At 42.7% G+C, this 13,703-nt stretch overlaps 1 protein-coding gene across 3 annotated transcripts in view; it reads right to left on the reverse strand.

Annotated features, from left to right (window-relative positions):
- nlgn1 (neuroligin 1) overlaps nucleotides 1–13,703 on the reverse strand; it is a 136,950-nt gene that overhangs the window by 117,841 nt on the left and 5,406 nt on the right. For all 3 annotated transcript variants that reach the window (XM_019882626.1, XM_019882628.1, XM_019882627.1), the window contains exon 2: nucleotides 3,982–4,649. In XM_019882626.1, the coding sequence (XP_019738185.1) occupies nucleotides 3,982–4,507 (526 nt within the window). In that variant the 5' untranslated portion in view covers nucleotides 4,508–4,649. The remainder of the gene's footprint in view (nucleotides 1–3,981; nucleotides 4,650–13,703) is intronic.

The following is a 13,703-nucleotide window of genomic DNA, read 5'->3' on the forward strand; positions in this document are numbered from 1 at the left end:
AGGGGGGATATAGAATTTATTTTGTGATTTCCTCGCTTGATTTTCTGTTTTGATGCATTATTTTCAATTTTCGTAGTTTCATTTAAGTACAGTAATGGTTAATTTACATTTTTCAGAGGCGGTCATGAACGCCTCTCAAGTTGAACGGACGCCTCTTGAGTTGAATGGAAGGAGCGTAGCACCGTCTAGTGGAGGCATTGTAGATTGCGCATTATAATGTGAAGCGTCCAATGTATGAAAAAAAATTACAAAATAGCCATTCATTGAAGGTGCGCCTCATAATCCAGTGCGTCTTTTCGTGCGGAAAATACAGGGTACATACACAGCACACAACAAATTGATGGATACCTAGTTTAGAAATCAGAAGTCAAGAATAGTGACTTGTTTAAACATTGTTTCGGTTAATGTACCCTGTTTGGAGAAAATGCTTGCAATATCTCCACGTTGCTATGGATACATATGACAATTTGAAATTTTAGTTCAGACTTTAGCAAGCATCATGGAAGTTGACGTGCTTGATTTGCTTTCGCGGGCTACGTAAAATGATGTGGCGGGCCAGATCTGTCCCACGGGCCTTGACTTTGACACGTGTCCGAGAGGATTTATCCGAATGACTGCAAACTTTGGCTGAATCATCTTAAGACTTGGGACAACAACATGAAAGAAATTTTGAGTTATCGAAAGACTATACGACAGCGGTGGAGTATACAAATGTGTCTATTAGATTTCTTTCACACAAAGACAACGCTTAGTAACCCCCCTCCTGCACATGCTCCCAAAAATCCCAAACTTCACATGTATATAAATGGTCATGTTTTGAAGAAATGTAATACAATGTAGTTATACTGTCCATATAGCACCACCTAGTGATTACTAGAATTGTCTTTTTTTTTTTTTTTTTTTAATGTTTTAATGTACTGCATGGAGCCCGTTCAATGAATCCAACTGAAAATTTGTCAGAAAACCCTCAAGACGTTGCTCACACTCTTCACCAAATATTGTGACTTTTTGGCTAAAAAGTTGGCCATTAAGGTGCCGCAAAGTCTGATAAGATGTATATGTAACAGCCCAAGATGTACAAAAAGTGGAGCCATATGCTGAAACTCAGAGGAAGTCTGTCGATGTGAATTTTCTTTCAGATTTAAACTCCTCTGAGATATTTTATCTGATTGTCATGAAACTGTCAGGGTGTCATCTGAAGATGTTCAAGAAGACCAGTAAAAGCAAAGCTTTTTAATTTTGCCAAACGAGATTGTGTTGCTTTGAGAAGAAATATTATGATAAGTTTCATGGTCTTAACATTTGTGAAAACATATGAAACTTGGTACACACAACACGCTTGGCCAAATAATCACTATTTTATGAGTTCATTTTTCGGTGAAAAATTGGCTTGCATCATCTACAAATGTTTTTACGAAACAGCCCTTGTTGAAAATTTTACCAAGATCTACCAAATGTTTCAGGCACACGTAATAAGCCCAAGCCCTGAAACAATTCTCTGGAGTCTGACTCAAAACTCAAAAGGAAGTTGGCCACTTTTAATTACCTTTCAAATTTTGCCTCATTTGTGGCCTTTTATAGAGGTTCTATTTTTTTAAATTAAAATTGCTTTTAATCTGATGTACTTAATTTTCAAACAATTCTCATGCGTCACTATCCCAACATGCAAGTACCCCAATGTTGCCAAGGTTGCGAGGGCACGTTATAGCTGCTTAGTAGCTCTAGTAATGACATTGGATTTTTCATCTGTTGGACTATGATGTTTTTTTTTTTTTGTTTGGTTTTTGTGACGGACTCACTGACTGATGGAGTGGTGAACCGGTGAAATTTACCAACGGAAGCAGTGACAGAAGCCCGGTTCAAATAACATGACAGCCTGATGGAGTGACCAAGTGATAACAGTTGTGTTCATCTTGAAAAAAATGACAGACTGACGATGACGGACGGGTAACCAGGCTGCTGACGGATGATGAATGATGGAGTGGCAACATGTTGTGAAGTGCCCACCTCTGGTAACAACGCAACACTCCATTATGAATTGAGTCTTGCTTGCGATGTAATAGCCGTGGCTAAGTTGTCACATTCTGTAGCTGTTGACTGTGCCTGTTCTTTCAGTGCAGGGTCACATGAGGGGCGTGGCTTTGGTCAAAGACTAGACCTCAGTTCAACCAGCATCCAAGTATTTACTCTGCACGTTTAGCCTTTTGCCTTTTTTTGTTCCCTGAAAGAATGGCGGAAGGACTGGGAATTTGAAAAATGAACAAAATCGATATCCAGTCGAAACTGTTGTGAAGTAAGCGGACACATTTAAAGCAGAGAAGTTCTGAAAGTGTAATTTTGCCCGGCTTTCCCAAGGGTTTCAGTGCCATGCTCACTCATGTGATCATTGTGTGTAGCCAAGTGGATGATTGAGCAGAGAAGCTGGTTCTGTTAAGTGGGCTGTTACTGTTTCAATAGTTGTTTAATTCCTGTTTTGCGGTCGTTTTGGGCAGTTGTTCTCTTTGAGTCAACTTTTCAACTTCTTGAACCTCTCTTCAGTCTACGTCAATCTACTTAGCTTGTCATGGAGACTGCTTCTTAGCTGTCATATTCTTGTCACTCATGAGAAAAAGGTCAAGTTATATGCGTGGTAACTAATTCCAATCATTCGGATTGACACTGACACGACACTAACTCAATGACTGAATCCTTCCTTCTATAATTGACTGTGACAGTTAAAAAAAATTGTGTAAGGCATATCAGCAATTCAAAGCTCATCACCCCTCCTTATTCATCATTTAAGTGTTAAGTTTTGTTTTTTTTGTTTTTTTTAAATTAAAACTAGGGATGATGGATTCCCATTTATTTGGTGTTCACGGTCAGGAAGACAGTCAAGTCAGCCGCAGAAAAGCCGCAAAAATCAATTATGCTATGTATGACAGTAATACACAGTCAATGAGGTGAGAAGGCCAACTTAAAAAGCAAATCTTACGAAATCACAGTAAATGGCATGTCACGCTTTTATTCTGAAGTTGTTCCTGTTCGTTTCTGGTGGTGTTAGTGGCTGACTTGACCTCTCTTGCTATCAGAAACTGTTGCCATCCCGCAGTCATGTTCAATTGCTAAGCAAGGTTACTGAAAAACTGCTAATTAATTACGCTGACATTGGACAATATGATGCGTGTTATTAGCTTTAGTGTCTCATGGCTAGCAGCTATCTTCTAAGCGAATGGCCGATATAGGCTGGCAAGAGCCATCGGATGACTCTTCAAAGGCATATTAATAGGCAAAAATTACTCTCCACACTTTGATGCTGACAGCTTCACACAGTTACAGTTCCACCGATCAATTGTTAACAAACCAGGCTTACTCAAATGTACTATTTTAGCTGGCAAAATCGCTACTGGAGTTCTGACGTCACTTCAACCAATGACTCACATTCTAATGTCTATCTGGGATAAAATATAGTTTGCTGCTATGCAGTTTAAATTTAAGTAAAAATTTTGATCTAAAGATGAAAACCATTGATTGTTCATTCTTATGTCAATGTGGTACTTTCACCTCTATATTTGTAATTGTTCTTTAACTACGCAAATAAATCGATTATTTTATACAATTTTCAGTGGGCTATCTTGATCCAAAAATATTCAATAGCTGCAGCCCTAATTTGAACTGCAAAAAGCTGGCATAACCTCTGCTAGGTATACTTGTAAAATAAAACAAGTTGTTGATGATGGAAAAGTGAGACAGAGATGGTGAAGGGAAAAAAATAATGTCAATGTTTTGTCCAAAGACTCACACAGTTCTAGACTACAAACATGCTTATTGAACATGCTCAAGGTCATGCAATCTACTGAGAGAGAGACACACAGAAACAAAATTGCACTCACACAGATACAATAACACACCGACTCTGAACTTTTAAGCAAGTTGCAGATTCATTTCACTAACACTCTCCACTATCCCTCCAACCATTGTTCCCTTAGCCATTAACTAACTCACCATCTTCCGTGGGCACATAGATGTTAAGGTAGAGGCAGTCCTCACTCTGGTCCTGGACGTATGATGATACAACATCAATACTGTTGGTGAACCAGACTGGAAGCATCACATCAGGAAGGCGGCCCTCCACAATGTTCTGGGGGCACACTGGGGCAAAGTGTGTTGCATTGCGGATATCCGGCCATGGCACTAATGGCTCAGGTGGCTGAAAGCGGTGCTCGCCTGTGGGTGGGGCTGCAAATGGAACACCGAGAAACTGCACAACTGGGCCCAAGATCTCATTGTTCAACTCCTTCTTGATTCCACGAAGCTTGCCATTGGTGGTTGTGACCACAGGATCATTGTCATACATTTTCTCACCCTTCGCAGGAATCATGTGCATTAGGAGTAGAACCAGCCATAGAAAGGACCACCATTTTCCAGTGCTTCTGTGACGCTCCAAACCTATATATCGCATTTTCTTGCTGCACATATAAGAAGGCTGAAGTAGATGTCCAGTCCTTAGATGTTGCCTCAGTGTAGCCATACTCTATACTTATTTTTTATTTTTTTTATTATATATATCGATCTATTTTGCTGTCCAAGTATTAAATGTTTTCCTTTTCTAATTTGTGGTGAGATGATAGATGACAGGTCAGAATACCAAAAGAGAGTGTTTAATCCAGCCCCTGCAAAAAAAAAAAAAAAAGGAATGTGCAACAGTTAGTATCCACATGGAAACAAAAGGGAGGTTCACACATTTTTTTTGTCAGAAACAAATATGTAATTCCTAATGAAAATTAAACATTTTGAATGTAGTCACATATATTACATGAAAAACACTTAAAATACATTGATTGGCCATAGAAAGGGTAATCATATAGAATTTTAATCCCCACTGTCAAAATGTTCTCAAGTTAACAATATTGTATTGCAAATATAATTTATTATTGTGTATGTGGTGTGAGATGGAGTAGAACGGCACTACACCATATGACTAATTGACAATGATGTAGCAAAATGAGGTCATCAAAATATTGGAAACTGCTCTCAGTATTGTGCACCACAGCAATAGAGGTAAACGGTGTTTCAAGTTGTACACAAGGTGGGATCGGATGCTGTCAAAAGACAGGGTACAAACTCCATCATCAAGATAGCAAAGATGTGCGAAGTGGGCTGAAGCAGATAGCAGGCAAGGTTGTTCCCTTGGATCCCAGTCTTCCTTCCCAGCTTCTATGAGTGGAACAGCAATCTTGAGCCTCTATCCCACTGAGATGCGAATAAGTGCCAGTGTTTTTGTAGGTAGCGAATGTTACATTCTCGTCAGAGTACGCTCAAGGTCACAAATGGTCGCCAGATGTTCACGAACAGCTTTAGTGGTTTTTTTTTTTTTTTGAACATGTTAAAAATTCCCTTGTGACAAGAAAAGTACAAGGGACCGTTTAGCGAACATTTGCAACCTTGAACGAAACCTGAGGAATCTTCGCCACTTTCAAAAACACTGGCAATTGTTCACAGTTCAATGGGAGAGGGGCGTTACAAAGATTGACAGGAGCAAAGAAAGGATGTCTTCTGAATTCGCATCAGCATGTCATGTGAGTATCACGTTATTTTCTATTTATTGTATTTATTTATTTCTACTATATTATTGCTATAGTAAAGAGGTTTGCAGTGGTTTCAAGGTGAATGAAGGAATGAATGGCTGATGGTGTCGTGGTACACTCACCTGACTTGTATGTGGGCAGCATGGGGTCATTTCCCACTCAAGGACAGTGTGGCTGTGAGTGTAAATGGTATTTTGTCTATATGTGTGCTCTGCGATTGGCTGGCGACCAGTTCAGAATATAGTCTGCCTTCGGCCCGAAGTCAGGTGGGAGAGGCTCCAGCAACTCGCCGCGACCCTCTTCGGGATATGCAGTGTTGAAAATGGATGGATGGAACGGATGGATGAATGGAGGAATGAATGAATGAAGGTTTCTCACAAGGAATTTTTCTGAGCTCCAACAAAGGCAGCGATAACAGGGTTATGTGTGCGAGTATTATTGTGAATGTGTATTTATCTGTGTCCCAACTTTTTTGCTATATCAATCCGGGAGACAGGACTGATAGATTTCATCCAGGGGAAAGTTCAGATAACTAATGTTTTGGGAGCAACAACAACTCATTCATCCATGAGTCCTTTAGCCTGTGACTCGCAGTGGGGCTTCCATCCAGCCATCTATTTTCTGATCCGCTTACCCTCACTAGGGTCGCGGGGCGTGCTGGAGCCTATCCCAGCTGTCTTCGTGCAGTAGGCGGGGAACACCTTTAACTGGTTGCCACCCAATTGCAGGGCACACAGAGATGAACAACCACATGCGCGCACACTCACACCTAGGGACAATATGGTGTGCTCAATCAGCCTGCCATGCATGTTTTTAGAATGTGGGAGGAAACTGGAGAACCTGGAGAAAACCCATGCAGGCACGGGGAGAACAAGCAAACTCCACAAAGGAAGGCCGGAGCGGGAATCGACCCCTGCACCTCTGCACAGTGGGGCTTCTTTTGGCCAAATTATCAATCACTTCTTTAAGACAAGACGTCAACCGCTCCTCTGTGATAGCCATTAAGAAATGAAAAAAGCTTTTATTTTTCATCTTGAACGTCTTTAGATGAAACAATCACAGTTTCAAAACAATCGGTAAAATCTCAAAGAGGAATTAAAATGTGACCACTATAAAACGCCAAATTTGAAAGAAATTGGGTACTTTCTGTTAGGTTTCGCAAATAGCTCCAAGAGACTATTTTTGTAGTAATGGGCTATTAGTCAAGGCAAGTCAAGTTTATTGTCAAATGTGCTCTATGTGAAATTACTTTCCTCTCAACCACAGGAGAGAGAGGAGCCGCTGCGAGTACCTGCGCCGCCATCCACAGAACAGTTCTCTTTCATACTCAACAGTGTTTATTACGCACCGCAAGCTAACGCGAACACAGCACTACAAATGCTGACTGACCAAGTAAACGAACTCGAGCGAAAGCATCCAGACTCTCTCCTCATCATCTTGTGTGCTTTTATAAGAGGACAACTTCGCATATATAAGCAGCAGATTGATTGTTTCACCAGGCAACACCCTGGTCCAGGCAACACTTAAAGACTCATACCGATCTGTTGCCCACACAGGGCTGGGCTTGTCTGATCACTGTTTATTTGATTTAATTCCAACATACAGGCACTAACTCAAATGTGCAAAACTTGCTGTTAAGACCATGAAGAGGTGGACCGATGAAGCAATACTGGCACGACAAGAATGCTTAGACTGCACTGACTGAGGTATTTTTGAAACTTCAACTGGCAGCCTGGACGAATACACTGACACTGTCACAACATAAATAAATTTCTGTGAGGACGTGTGTACTGGCAAAGACCTACCATTCCTTCAGCAACAATAAGCCATGAATGACTGCCAGACTCAGACAACTTAGAAAAGCGAAAGAGGCCACCTTTAGAAGAGGCGAAGGACACTGTACAAACACACCCGAAACCATCTGACAAGGGAAATTAACATCGCAAAGACAAACTATAGAGGCTGAAAAAACAGTTTACTGCTAACGACTCTGCATCTATGTGGAATGGCCTGAAAGCAGTTACAAACTAGAGCAGGGACCCCCACCTTTTTTGCCCCACGGACCGGTTTATGTCAGACAATATTTTCAGGGACCGGCATTTAAGGTGTGGTGGAAATAATACAAGAAATTAATATGGTATGAGCTGCATGAAAACTGTGGTGTTTTCGAAATATAATAATAAACACAAGGAGCGTCTAATCTGGCCGCAACACTCCGATCGCTATGGCAATGTTTAATGCCTTCAAAATACGATACAACGCAAATTCAAAGTGCATGAAAATGACGACTCACCACAGCACCGAGCTTGATTGTCGGAAATAGCAACAGTGCTATTGTGGCGATCTCAGAGTATTCAGCCATAACTTTAATCCAGTTGTCTCGAACGTACTTTTAAGGCCGCCGTGATTTGCGATCTCCAGCAGTTTTTTTACTCATTTTGCGAGCTTCTGCGTTTTGTTTTGAAGCAATCGGTCACGTGATGGAGAAGCGTGGCTTGACGTGTGTCAAGCGTGACACAGACGGATGTAACGGAGAATCCAGTAGTTTTTCACAATAAAACATCTTTCGCATTCCAAAATAAAACTGAATTAAGGCAAGTTCTTTCTGTGCGGCCCGGTATCAAATGCCCGGCGGACCGGTACCGGTCCAACGGACCGGCGGTTGGGGACCCCTGAACTAGAGGACACCATGCCCCCCAAACAGTGAACAATAAGGGACTGGCTGATGATCCAAACATGTTTTTCTGCAAATTTGAAAAGGACACCTACACTTCCCACACCTGCCCTTCCCCTACCTCATTCACACCCCAGACCCAATTTCTCTGCTCTAGTGATCCACACACAGGATGTGAGACGGTTCTTCAAGCAGCAGAAGGTCAAGATGGCTATTGGGCCGGATGGGGTGTCTCCCTCATGCCTGAAAGCCTGCACCAAACAGCTGGCTCTGCTCTTCACACGTGTGATGTCCCTTCCTGCTTCAAACAGTCCACCATCATCCCAGTCTCCAAGAAACCTGCAACATCGGAACTGAACAACCTGTCACTCTGACATCTGTGGTCATGAAGTCCTTCGAACGCCTTGTGCTGGACCACCTTAAGAACATCACCAGACCCCTGCTGGACACCCTGCAGTTTTCCTACTGGGCAAACAGGTCAGTGGATGACGCAGTCAACATGGGGCTGCAGTACATCTTGGAGCACCTCGACGACATAAGGACCTATGCAAGGATCCTGTTTGTGGACTTCATCGCTGTGTTCAACACCATTATCCCGGAACTCCTCTTCTCCAAGCTTCTCCAGCTCAATGCGTCTCCTACGATCTGCCAGTGGATCCTCAGCTTTCTAACAGGCAGGACGCAACAGGTGAGGCTGGGAAGGACAACATCATCAACCCAGATCTTCAGCACTGGGACCCCTTGAGCGTGCGTCTTCACTCCGCTGCTCTTCTCCCTCTACACTAGGGGTCTCAAACTCAGGCCCTGGAGGGCCGCTGTCCTGCATGTTTTCCAAGTCTCCCTGTTGCAACACACCTGATTCAAATGAACAGGTTCAATGTCAGGCTTCTGCAGAGCTTGCTGATGATCTGATCATTTGAATTAGGTGTGTTGCAACAGGGAGACTTGGAAAACATGCAGGACAGCGGCCCTCCAGGACCGGAGTTTGAGACCCCTGCTCTACACGAACGACTGCCCCTCATTGCACCCAGCCGTCAAACTCAGTTATCAGGCGACATCACAGTCATCTGCCTCATCAAAGACGGTGACGAGTCTGCATACAATACAATACAATACATGCTGATTTATATAGCGCTTTCACAACCAACAAGAATTGGCGCAGCTGGCACTCTGGTGCAGCCAAGACAGCCTGGAGCTGAACATGCTCAAGACTGTAGAGATGATCGTGGACTTGAGGAAACATCCTTCGCCACAGCTGCCTCTCACACTATCCAACTGCCCTCTGTCAACTGTCGAGACCTTTAAATTGCTGGGAATCACAGCCTCTCAGGTCATAAAATGGGAGGTCAAAATCAACTCCATCCTGAAAAGGGTCCAGCAGAGGATGTACTTCCTAAGGCTGCTGAGGAAGCACAGCCGCAGCTGCTGAACCAGTTTGACACAGCAGTCATCGAATCACTCCTGTGTTCCCCAATCAGAGTCTGGTTTGGTGCCACCACAAAAAATGGGTAAAATTCGACTTCGATAAATAATTAGGACTGTGGAAAAACAAAAAAAAAAAAAACGGTACCGCCCTAATCACTCTCGAGGCCTTGCAAACCGCAACAATAAGCGCATGGAAAATCAGACTGGACCCCCCACACCCTGCCCACCACCTATTCCAGCTACTCCCCTCAGGTAGGTGCAATCGAACCATGCGACCCGAAACCAGAAGATATTCAAACAGTCTCTTCCCTCTTGCTATTAGCTCCCTAAACAGTGACTCAAATCTATAGTGGCTCTTTGTAAATTTTGCACACCCCTGTGGGACAGTATTATCGCACTGTTCATTGTAGCTCCAGCTCTTCTGCCCGTAAATAATTAAATACATCAACTTACATTCTTTTTCTGCCATCAAAATAGCTTTCTCTTAATTGTTTGGTGCTTTTTAGCTTTTTGACCTGTCATAAATGCAAAATATTGGTTTCAAAGTCAAAGTTTTACATGAAATACAGCTTATCACGAAACCCTGGATGCCTCTTTTTTTCCCCCCCAGAAACAACCTTGCAGTTAAACTTAGCGTTTTACTGCAGATTAATGAAGAATGACAAATGGTGGAAATAATCTTTTATTTCTGATAAAAGAATACAGTCTAAATGTTCTTTTGGTAGGTTCCATATTTATGCAGCCATCGAACACAATATTCTGTAGGCCTTCGAAGATCGGTCAAAATCCTCTAAAATGGTTGGCACTCTGGGAGTTGGCTGTGCTGAAAATGGCTGGCATTGAATGAATTAATATGATGGCATGATAACAACTTCTCAGTTATGTTCAATGTTCTGAGTAGCAAAGGACTCGGAATGTTGTGATTAAGATAAACGAGATGTGCCCTATGTCTCCTTGCTGTCCTGGGAACGCCTTGGCATCACCAGAAGAGCTGGATGAAGTGGCTGGGGAGTGGTAAGTCTCGGCTTCTCTGCTAAATTTGTTGCCCTGAGGATGCGCCCCGGGATAAGTGGAAATAAATAGACGATGACCGTCAGTGTCAGCCACTCATATAGCACTGCACTATACGACAGCAGCAAACTTCACATCTGCCCACCAGTTGGTTACAGTTGCGGTGAAAATAAGTTATTTATTGTGTATTGTTTTTTGTTCTTGTGCTGGTATTTTTCCAAATTTCTCTTTTATTGTCACGGGTCGAAGATACGGGCTGTTCGGTCCCTATACTGCCAATGTCAGAGTTTGGTTCGCATTGCCGGCAATAAGTCGGAATCGTTTCCAGTGAGGGTTGGACTCCGCCAAGGCTGTCCTTTGTCGCCGATTCTGTTCATCACCTTTATGGACAGAATTTCTAGGCACAGCCGAAGCGTTGAGGGGGTCCGTTTTGGGGGCCTCAGTATTGCATCTCTGCTTTTTGCGGATGATGTGGTACTGTTGGCTCCTTCAAGCAGGGCTCTCCAACTCTCACTGGAGCGTTTCGCAGCCGAGTGTGAAGCGGTTGGGGTGAGGATCAGCACCTCCAAATCTGAAACCATGGTCCTCAGTCGGAAAAGGGTGAGTGCCCTCTCCGGGTCGGGGAGGAGATCTTGCCCCAAGTGGAGGCGTTTAAGTATCTTGGGGTCTTGTTCATGAGTGAGGGCAGGAGGGAGCGATAGATCGACAGGCGGATCGGTGCAGCGTCTGCTGTGATGCAGACGTTGTATCGGTCTGTCGTGGTGAAGAAGGAGCTGAGCGAAAGGGCAAAGCTCTCAATTTACTGGTCCATCTATGTCCCAACCCTCTTCTATGGTCACGAGCCATGGGTCGTGACCGAAAGAACGAGATCCCGGATACAAGCGGCCGAAATGAGTTTTCTCCGCAGGGTATCCGGGCTCTCCCTTCGAGATAAGGTGAGAAGCTCGGTCATCCGGGAGAGGCTCAGAGTAGAGCCGCTTCTCCTCCACATCGAGAGGAGCCAGATGAGGTGGCTCGGGCATCAAATTAGGATGCCTCCTGGACGCCTCCCTGGTGAGGTGTTCCGGGCATGTCCCACTGGCAGGAGACCCCGAGGACGACCCAGGACACGCTGGAGAGACTATGTCACCCAGTTGGCATGGGAACGCCTCGGGATCCGCCAGGAAGAGCTCGAAGAAGTGGCTGGGGAGAGGGAAGTTTGGGCTTACCTCCTAAAGCTGCTGCCCCCGCGACCCGACCCCGGATAAGCGGTGGAAAATGGATGGATGGATGGGTCGAAGAAACCGAATACTGAGAAGAATCCTTTGATGTCAATAGAATTAGTGTATGAAATCACAGAAAAATATGAGCAACCATCTCAAAAAAGTCCAAATAAATTGAGAAGGTTTAGTTCAGTGTTAGTGATTAGGGATCACCACCGGGGCTGGTTCATTGAAAAGTTGTAGGGGCGCTACTTCTATTTCAGTGAAGTGCAATTCTATTTGATTTAAATGGAATGGGAAAAAAATGTGGATGCCCATACTATGCCAAATAATAATTGCCCATAATTTAATATATTTTAAATGTACTATTTAAGATAATTAAAGTAACAGATGTCATAACTTATGGTCGATAACTTAATGACTTAATTATGTTATTTGCTCGTGATTACGTTATTATCCTGTTAAAAGAAAATCCAGGCCAATACCATTATTATGGCTAATTTTAAAAATATATTGCATTATTGGTCAACGATTATGATGTTATAGCTTCAGGACTTTTATTACGTTGGCCAGTTATTACATTATCACCCTTTGACATAAAAAAGGGCAAATTTATCACATAATAGGCCTCTAAAACTAGTGCTGTCAAGAGATTTAAAAAAATTGTGAGATTAATTATGATCTGTAATTAATTGATCTAATTAATCAACATCTTAATCTCATCTAAAAAAATATTTTCGTTTTAAATTCATTACATTAGTGAGCATTGAGGCAGATCAAAAGATTCACATCACAAAAAAAGTGGTATGATAAAGTATTTTATTGATTTTAAACATTGGAACAGATGCAGTCCAAGCCATTTACTTTCTGCTGTATTTGAGACTAATCCCAAATAACAAAGTGCTGCAATAAACATCAACCACTTCTGGTAGGCTACTGAGGACACAGCAGCTATGCTGACTTCATGCCTCGTACGCGGGGTGTTCTCCTTGAGTTTAGTTTGTCAAAGAGCTTTGGTTTAGCTCGCTATGTTGCTAATGCGTTCGGTGCTAAAGTAAGCTGTGGATGCACTCGCGACTGGGTGCTTTGCATTAATGTGGGAGGCTAAACTTGAGCTGCTTCGGTGGTCAGCAAACTCCTTACAAATTAGGCACAACACTACTTTTATCAATAGTACCATCAGGCCATTTTGGAAAAGTAAATTTTCCATTCATTGTGCCAAGAACTCTCACATGCTCCTCCATTTTCACCTCTCCTCTCCTCACGCTGCTTGCTTAGCCCGCCCAACTCCAATGTGAGCCAATCATCTTATGCTAAACAAGACCAAACATAATGACAGCCAATCAATGTCCGCTTCAGGCTGTGACTGACAGTTGTTTCCCCATCCTCAACAACTCGAACACAGGAGGCCAACACATTAAAAGGGATATTAAAAAAGTCAACCCACCTACAGAAACAATAAAGTGAGAGATTAAAATTAAGATGAACGTGATTAAAAAAACAATGCGCTAAATACAGCTGTAATTAATTATTCGCAATTAACGCGATAATTTGACACCTCTATCTACAATATTTTTTTTCCACTACATTCTATTCTATAATGTAACCACATTATTGTTAAGGTTCCTATTTGAAAGCAGTGTACTGTAGAGTGCTATTTTTCTTGAAAAAAAATCATATATATATATATATATATATATATGACTTTTTTTTTTAATATGTTTGAAAAAATCCGCGATGCACAGCGATAAACGAACCGCGAAGTAGCGAGGGATCACTGTACACACACACACACACACACACACACACACGCACACGCACACCCAC

Source organism: Hippocampus comes, unplaced genomic scaffold (assembly GCF_001891065.2).
Source record: "Hippocampus comes isolate QL1 unplaced genomic scaffold, H_comes_QL1_v1.1 scaffold384, whole genome shotgun sequence".
Lineage (NCBI taxonomy): Eukaryota > Metazoa > Chordata > Actinopteri > Syngnathiformes > Syngnathidae > Hippocampus > Hippocampus comes.